We start from the raw sequence: 9,006 nt of genomic DNA, 5'->3' as shown, positions 1-9,006 counted from the left end.
GAGAAAATTTCACTACAGGTCCTCATACTCGTCGCGTTGGCCGCATTTCTCCCCGTATTTGCAAATACCCGAAATACAGTCCTACAACTTGTCTCAGGGGTCCATCTGCGGTCCAAAATACCATTTGCTCTATGTATCTGCTGATCTGGCTATTGACTGGTGCGTCCACGTGGGCTTTGACCGCCTCCTCACCACCGTACGCCCTGGGCCGCTCGATTCGGGGAATGCGGGGGGGGGGGGGGGGTTGCAAAATCGCCGAATTTACGTTGTCCCCCCGCCTGGTTGGACCGTGCGTCACCTGGGCCGCCGCACCTGGTCGGACCGAGCGCAGCACACCAGGTCGGGGCCAACCGCACCGCACCTCTCCATACCCACTGCACCTCTCCCCTCTCCTCTCCCGTCTCGAACCCTAGTCACCGTCGCCGCCTCCGCTGCCGTCGCCGCAGCCACCACCGCCTGGATCTGCTGCCACCTCTCGCTGACGACATGTCATCTCGGAGATCCTCCCGCTCCGGTCTGCGTGGCCGCTCTGTTGACGTGCCATTGGTGGGATGCCCCGATTATGCCGAACCTGTCAAGTGCTACCGCTCTAGCACCAATGAGCACGATAATTGGGTTTTCTATAAGTGCACCCACGACAATGTAAGCTTCAGTCCTTCTCTATTCGATTCATGAATCTGCCATGTTCAGTAGCCATGCTGTGCTCAGTACCCATGATGGGTTAACTAGTTGTGATGTGCTTAGAAGTTAACATGTTAACTAAATGTTCAGTAGCCATGATGTGCTTAGACTGAATTTTAGTAGTTAACTGCCCTGGTTAACTGAATTTTAGACAGGTTCAGACACTCTATATAGATAATTTTAGTAGTTAACTGAACATTTAGACAGGTTCAGACACTAAAAGTTCAGACATTTCCACAACAAATACAGAGAGTACTTGCCTGGTTAACTGAATTTTAGTAGTTAACTAGACATTTTTTCATGTGAACTGGACTTTTTCAGTCATTTTCACACATTGCATTGCTTTGGTGGTAGGTCACCTGTGATTTCTGGCGTTGGGAGATGGAATATGTGCAGCATCTGGTTGAAACTAGGGTTCTTGTTGGTAATGCTGCTGTAGATGCAATTGGTGTAGCTGAGGACAGGAGGGAAGAGCTTGAGAGGAAGAGGACTGAGTGGATGGCAGGAAGAAAATTAGCTGGAAGGGCCTTGGATGGAAGAGGCATTGCAGGCAGGGTGAGTTTTGACAGCCCTAGTGAGAAAAACCTTGCTACCAAGCAGCAAGTTGCTATGCTTCTTGGATTAGGTAGAGAGATCCTGCTAGTGCTAAAGCTTCTTATGACCAGTGTTGTGGTGCTTTGTGTGATGTCTTTCATCTTCATTGTGAAGAAGTGAGATGTTGATAAATTAGTGGGTGCCTTAGCTGAATATGTATCTATGGTTGTAATGGATATGATGTTATTTTGGCTGTATGGTTGTAAAGGATATGTATCTATCAAGTAATATGAAGGCTTCAGTGTCAATGTTGAATCTTCCAATTTGTTGTCAATATTCAGTTAACTTTGTCTTTTCTGAGCCGAACTTAACTGGAAAATATTAGTTAACTATGTCTTCTCTGAGCTCTCTGAGCTGAACTTTGTCTTTGTCTTTTCTGAGCCAACATGTATTACAATATAGCCAAAATTTTATGTTTAAGATGTTGATAAATCATTATATGGAGAACAAATCATTTAACTGAACTTAACTGAAAAAAGATTTAGTTAAATGAGCTTGATTGATATGGCCAAAATGTAACTGAACTTAACTGAACAAAGATTCGGTTAACTTAAATGAAGTTACACCCATGCACACTGGCACCCTACAACTTGCATTGTACGTTTTCCTTTGATCCACAACCACCAGATCCACCTTTGCTTCCTCCCCAGCCACAAGTATCTCTCTTCTCTGTTCTTCCACCACCAGATCCATCACTACTCGTTCCCCTTCTTCTCTTCTTCCTCCAGCATCAACCATGGTATCGTGGGATGATCTCCCTAGCTCTTTTGGAGACGACTCGGTTACCAACAAGGTTGGTCATCTCCTCCTCATCTCCTACTAGGGTCATCTCCTCCTCATCTCCTACTAGGGTTACCAACAACTAGGGTTTTCTTTCTTCATTCTGAATCCAATCTGAATTTGTTTGAGGCTCCTGCCACAATCTTCTGTGAGGAATGGAGAGGCCTGGCCACAAATTTGCCTAGTTTTACATATCAGCATGGAACTTTGTGTGAGAAGGTTGTGGCATTTGAATCAGTTGATACTGGCAGGAGGTTCCTAACCTGTGCCCAGAAGGTTAGTACAAATTCATTCACACTATCAAAAGTTTAGAAAGCTTAAATTTTAGTTATTTTTCAGTAGTCAATTTGTATGCCATTAGAGTGCTATGTGTTAAAGTGTTGTGTGTAGTTAACTGAATTTTTTGAGTAGTTAACTGAATTTCTTGATTAGTTAACTGAATTACTTGATTAGTTAACTAAATTTATGTTTGTCTTAAATTCATAGGAAGTACCTAGCTGCAACTATGTGGAGTGGGTTGACCCTGAGTGGCCTGATGCTATGAAGATGGGCCTAGCTAGGATATGGAGCATGTATGAAGAGGAGACAAAACAGAATCTGAGACAAAATGTTTTGAATGCTGAGGAAAACTTGAAGATTATGGAAGAGAATAAGTTGGAAAAAGAGCTTAGCAATTTCAAACTTGATTTTGCTAATATGGTGGCTGAGAAGGAGCAGGCAATTAGCCAATTAGGCAACACACAAATTGCTATGGCTGATCTTATGGAAGAGCTTGAGAAGAGGAAGATGAATGACAAAACAATAACAAGCATTCATCAGGTCTTCAGGGCTAATGCAGAAAAAGAGAGAGATCAAGTGACGCAGGAGAGGGACCAAGTCATTGGAGAGAGGGAGAAATTAAAGCAAGAGAAGAGAAAGCTTGAATACATGATTGGTGACTTGTTCAAACACAAAGAGGACACCAAGGAGAAGATAAGGAAGCTTAAGGGGATGCTGGATGATTTTGATTGAGAAGATGTTGTACTACATGCTGAATGATTTAACTAATTTCATGTTGTACTGATGTTGTACTAGATGCTTAATGAATTTGATTGAACTGATGTTGTACTAGATGCTCAATTTCCAGTTGATGGTTTTGGTATTCAAGTGAATTTATTTATGCAACAGCTAACCACATATGCATAGATAACAAATTTCCAGTTGGAGATGACTAACTAAATATTGAATGACATAGATAATAACTGCAAAATTCATTTAGTTGATGTTTATTTGGTGTTGACAAAAGACAGAAATGCTTAACTGAAATTTGACAACATTCAGTTAAACATCAACACTCAGTTAGCTGACAACATTCAACATACCTAACAATGACAGCAACACTGAAACAATTGCTGAACATAGTAACTGACAACAACTAAAGATGACAGCAACAATGACAACAACAGTTGCTCAACATAGTAACTGACAACTGAAGATGCATTTCATAGTACTTGTCCACAAATATAAAGTTCAGCAGTAGCCATAACATCACATTACCAAAAGAAGACCAGCAGACAGTAATAGTTAACTTATGTGCTCACATTATACAAGCACACCTAACCAAACATCTCTACTTATAACTTATATGCTGAAAATAGTATACTTCCAGCATACCTAACTAACCACCTTCTTCACTTCTTCAGCCCACATTTCAGTTGTTGATCTTCTTCAGGCACTCTGACCGGCGAACCCCAGTTGCACCTTCTTCAGGCATCTTCCTCTTCTTCTTGTTCTCTGCCACCTCTGCATGTGCTTCAAGTGCCAAGACCACCTCCACCTCCTGCTTGACCATGACTGCAACCTTTGCAACCTCCTTCTTCTTGTTATTCTCTGCCACCTCTGGAAGCAGGTCGACGTCGATTGGGCGCTTCTTATCACCCTCCTTCGCGTCGAGGACTGGCTCCACCATCTGGACCTTCGGCTCCTCCGCCTCCTCTGGCTCCCCCGTCTCATCGTCAGAGATGACAACCACCGATATGTCCGGCTCGCCAGTCGACCAAGACGAGTCGGCGGCATAGCCAGAGTCGTCGTCGGAGCCAGAGTCATACTCTGAGTCCGTTGAGATGTAATCGGAGACGCCGTCGCGCCCGAGGAGATCGGGCTGGTAGTAGTCCCAGTAGGCCGTGTTGACAGGCGCGGGGACGGCTAGGTCGACGTTGTGGACGCGCTCCGCTCGCGAGACAACGCGTGACGGATCCGGCTACCGCGGCGCGGTGGCGGACCGGTACATCCACCACCGGGCTCGCTGGCTCGGGTCGTCGGAGCGCATCTCTTCCATCGCAAAGCGGAGGACGAGCGCAGGATGGATACCAAAGCGGTCGATGCATGCGCGGTCCAGCTCGTCGTCAGTCATCACCTTGAGGAGGCCACACGCATGGTGACGCAGCATGGCAATGCTCGGGAACCACTTCCCGATCTCCGTCAGGTCCGCGTGCATCGCCTTGTCGTCGTCGGCGAGGTCATCAATAACCCTCTGCCAGGCGGGGCTGTTCTCCATGTCGGCGGCGGCAAGGGTTTCTTGACTGAGCGAGAAGAAACCGAGGCGACGTGGGTGGACTGTGGCGAGTGGCGAGTGGAGAGCGGCGGGTGGGTGGGTGGGCTTAAAGACAGAGGGGGAGAAACCAAAACGGCATGCAGACAACACAGTGCACGATCACCATACATAATGTGCAACGAACGCTGGACCTGAGGGCCACCACGAAATAATAAGGGGTGTGTTAAGTAGCATTTGATCAGACTACTAGTACTATCCCACTGGCATTGCACGCATCTCTTCATACCACAGGCCTGGGTTCGAGCCCTAGGCCAACCATTTTTTGTTTTTTCGAATCAAAAATTCATTTTCACTACATGTTAGTACTAAAACCTAGTTACATTTAGGCCAACCATTTTTTTATCTTTTTTCAATCAAAAATTAATTTTCATTACAAGTTAGTGTACTACACCTGGGATGAGTACTAACTTGCATAAATTTCAGTCAAAACATTCAGCTGAGATGAGTACTAACTTGCATAAATTTTAGTCAAAAATGCAGTTAACTAAATGAGCCAATGATTGAACTACATTTCAATACTTTCAAACACTGAATAGCTGGTACATTTGAACAGTTTCAAGCACCCAGATTGAAGTTTTTGACAAAAAATCAGATGACTGCAAGTGCAACAACACTGATTCATCTAAACTCATCAAACATATTGACCCTTTTCTGCTTCTTGGGCACATGTCCACTTGGCCCTGCTTGCTTCTTCTCCTCAGCTCTTCTTCTCTTGGCCTCTTCTTGCTGTTTTCTCTTTGCTTCTTGATCTTCCTTCCTCTTCAGTGCTGCCTCTGCTCTATTTGCTTCTTATTCTTCTTTTCTCTTAAGTGCTGCCTCTGCTCTCTTTGCTTCTTGTTCTTCTTTTCTCTTAAGTGCTGCCTATGCTTTAGCTGCAATTGCTTCAATTGATTTTGCTTACTTCTCTTGTTGGAATGCAGATTTCCTTGCTGCTGTTGCTTGCTGCTTTGCTGCTATTTCCTCAGACTTCTTGTCTTTTGCTGCTCTTCTTCTTCTTGCTGCCTTCTCTACTTTCCTGAGAGCAATTTCTTGCCTTTTTGCTTCTACCTCCTCTGCTATTTTCTCTGCCAACTCATTCATGGCCTCTAGTGCTGCATCTTTTCTGGCTACCATCTGCCTTTCTTTGTCCTTCTTCATCTTCAACAGTTTCATGGTCAGGCTCCCATCAGTTGTAGCTGTTGTTGTATGTGTTGTAGCTTGAGAATTAGCTGCCATAGAGATAAATGCTGAATCTGGCACAGTGGTTTCATTGTAATCTCTAAGCACTGGTCTAGCTTGCTGCATCCTGTGAAGCATTGTACATCCAAAGTCCTGCACTTATTTAAAGACAAGAGGTGGACACAACTGATAAGCATCCTAGCATCCTATGAAGCATTCTACACTTTAATTGATTGGACACAACTGATAAGAAGTGGACAAAAGATCTGACACTTGCCTGAAATACAACTGGTGTATCATATTCTTCATCTTCTTGAGCAGCATGGACCTCCTCCTGTGTGAGTTGGCCATCATCTTGTGTTACATTGACCTCCTGATGTGGTACTTGGGCATCATCTTCTGCTAGATTAACCTCATCCTGTGTTAGTTGGCCACCATCTTGTGTTAGATTGACTTCCTGCTGTGGGAGTTGGCCTTCTTCTTGAGCAACATGTGGTACTTGTCCAGCAGCTTGTTGGTCATCATCTGACACATCATCAGGTATAGCCCTTGGCCCCCTTCTCACTTGTTTCTTTGGCAAAATGCCAGCCTTTCTCACATTGCATCCTTTGATATTATGGCCCTGTTCATGGCAGTAGGAGCATGCTATTTTAACTCCATGTCTAGTCATTACCTTGGTTCCATCTTTGTTTTCAATCTCATAAGACTACTTTCTCCTACTCTTGTTTGAAGGACTCCCTACTTTTTTTCATAGACAGTGGCTTGATTTCACACCCATTCATCTTCTCCCACTCTCTCCGATCTCTGCAAGGCTTGATAATGGGTGGGTATGCTAGCTTGAATGCCTCAATACTGTAGCAGGAGTGCACCAAAGTCTCAGGGTCAATTATTTCATGTCTGCAGCATGCAATTGCATGGTGACATGGAACTCCACTAATATCACACCTCTTGCATGTACAAATCTCTTCCTTGATGTCAATAATGTATGTCATGTTCTTTTTGTCAACCTGGAAAATGCCATCACCAGCCCTTGAAACCATGCATGTAGCTGACAGCTCAATATTCTTTTCAACTATTTTCCTTATTTTTGGGCATATAGAGCCATGCCAGTTCTCTGCCTCCTTTCTCTTATTGTAGAATCTGACCATGATCTTGTCAACCATTGATCTGATCAGCATCTCCCTAGCCTCAAGGATATATTTGTTGAAAACATCTCAGTTGTTGTTCAGAAGGATATCACACTTAGGCAAATCTCTTTGGAAACCCCTGACCCAAGTGTTTGGTGGTAGTTGCTCAAGCCATGTGTAGGCTTCCAAGCTCATGGCCTTTAGTTCCTCCATGTTTGCAGCCCACAGTTCAGGTGTTGTGCTCCTTGCACACTTCCATAACTGGTTCTTCAGTACATCTCCTTTGTGTGTCTGCTGAAAATTCTGCCATATATGCCTGACACAATGTCTGTGCTCTGAATCAGGAAAATGCTGCCTCACTTCCTTGATCAGCCCCTTTTGCTTGTCTGACATAATAGTCCATGGCTCTGTATTGAGTATTCCCAAGTCACTCTTCAGGTTTGACAAAAACCATTTCCATGTATCAATGTTCTCTACCTCCACAACTGCAAATGCCAGAGGGTAAATGCAGTCATTGAGATCCATCCCAATAGCACACAGCATAACACCTCCATACTTGCTCTTCAGGTGACATCCATCTAAACATATGACAGGCCAGTAGACTTGCATGAAACCCCTTTTGCAGGCATCCAGAGAGAAATAGCAACTTCCAAATAATCATTGACACCCACATAGAAAGAGCTACCTGGGTTTGATGTTCTAACTTCTTATGCATAATCCCACATGCTGCTGTACTGCTCTAACTCATCCCCTTCAAGGACCTTCTTCACTAGTCTCTTAGCCCTTCTAAATTTGCTCCTTGTAGCTGTCATGTTCCAGTCCTTCTGAACCACCCTAGCAAAAAATTTCATGTTCATGTTTTCATCTACTCTGAAAGAATCAATATATTTTCCTGCCATGAATGGAGCAGTGAACGACTTCACAGACCATTTCTTTATGCAAGTATGCTTTGGGTTATATTTCTTGACCATCAAGCATTTTGTTCTGCAATCAAATGATGCAAACAAAGACCAAGGGCAACCTTCTTCACAAATGGCTTGCAGTCTTTTCCTATAATTTCTGGGGCACTTAATGTCAACCCTTTCCCTACAGCTGTACTCTTTGATAGCTTTCCTCAGTAATTCAACACTTGCAAATGTCTGTCCCACTTGGAACTCTGGTTTAGACAGGTCTTCTTCTTTGAAACATTTGAAATTGAGCTTAACCTTATCTTCATCAGAAGAAGGCAAACACAGGTCCAGATCTTCAACTGGATCATCAGGTTCTTCTTGGACTGCTAAACCTTTACCTTTATCACAATCAACATTTCTGTCAAACAAGTCATCATCATCTTGCAGATCAATATCTAAATCAACAAGTTGTGGATTGAAATCTTCATCAGAATCATGAATTGCTGAAGATCTCATTGCTGAATCACCAATTCCATCTTCTGCATCCATGTTTAAAACCTTACAGGTTTTCCTTCTACCCATGGACTCAAATTGAAATGTATGAATATATTCTCCTGGCTGAGGAGGACCTGGTATGTACTCCTCTTATTCTGACTCTTCCTCACTTTCTGCATCATACAATTGATCTTGCTCAGCCTGCTCCTGTAACACTTGCACTTGATCAACATTTTCCTCTTGCACTTGGTCAGAATGATCCTCTTGCACTAGCAATTGATGTGACTGCTCCTCTTGCACTTGCTCCTTCTTAGGCCTCAGGCCACTGAATTTGGCTTGAGGAGGATCCTCATCATCAGAATGAACTGTAATAGGGGAAATATATGACCTCATACTGTCATCATGATCAAGAAATATCTGCTGGAAATGGTTCCCATTGAGAACACAATCCTTCATGTTTTCTGTCATTGTGTTGTCCCCCAACTTAATTTCTCTTAAGCCATTCTTATACACTGTCAGTCCAGGAACACACCAGTAAGCCCTTATCCCACCCTCAAACTCATACCCAATTTCCTCCACCAGACTGGCAACAACTGTAGGTGTCCAATTATCTACATCACAGTAGTCATACCAAATGGAGTGGCCCTTGTGATAACCCCTATGCTTGCCTACACATGGGAAATAGCCA

The 9,006-nt window shown here is 43.8% G+C and overlaps 1 protein-coding gene across 1 annotated transcript; it reads left to right on the top strand.

The window, feature by feature from the left end:
- Positions 1–2,011: 2,011 nt before the first annotated feature.
- LOC147960335 (uncharacterized) lies at positions 2,012–3,066 on the top strand. The gene is made up of 3 exons (XM_087533279.1): positions 2,012–2,068; positions 2,185–2,331; positions 2,542–3,066. Exons 1-3 carry the CDS (start codon positions 2,012–2,014, stop codon positions 3,064–3,066), a joined length of 729 nt encoding a protein of 242 aa, XP_087389405.1.
- The last annotated feature ends 5,940 nt before the right edge of the window (positions 3,067–9,006 follow it).

This window comes from Triticum urartu, chromosome 7A (assembly GCF_056163025.1).
Source record: "Triticum urartu cultivar PI428250 chromosome 7A, HENAU_Tu73, whole genome shotgun sequence".
Lineage (NCBI taxonomy): Eukaryota > Viridiplantae > Streptophyta > Magnoliopsida > Poales > Poaceae > Triticum > Triticum urartu.
The sequence above is the reverse complement of the archived record's forward strand: the minus strand, read 5'-3'. Positions and strand labels throughout refer to the sequence as shown.

Bases quoted from the DNA above. Each gene is read 5' to 3' on its own strand.
- LOC147960335 (XM_087533279.1), top strand. From the start codon at position 2,012: ATGGTATCGTGGGATGATCTCCCTAGCTCTTTTGGAGACGACTCGGTT. The intron at 2,069-2,184 runs GTTGGTCATCTC...AATTTGTTTGAG, and splicing joins ACGACTCGGTTACCAACAAG to GCTCCTGCCACAATCTTCTG. The intron at 2,332-2,541 runs GTTAGTACAAAT...TTAAATTCATAG, and splicing joins TCCTAACCTGTGCCCAGAAG to GAAGTACCTAGCTGCAACTA.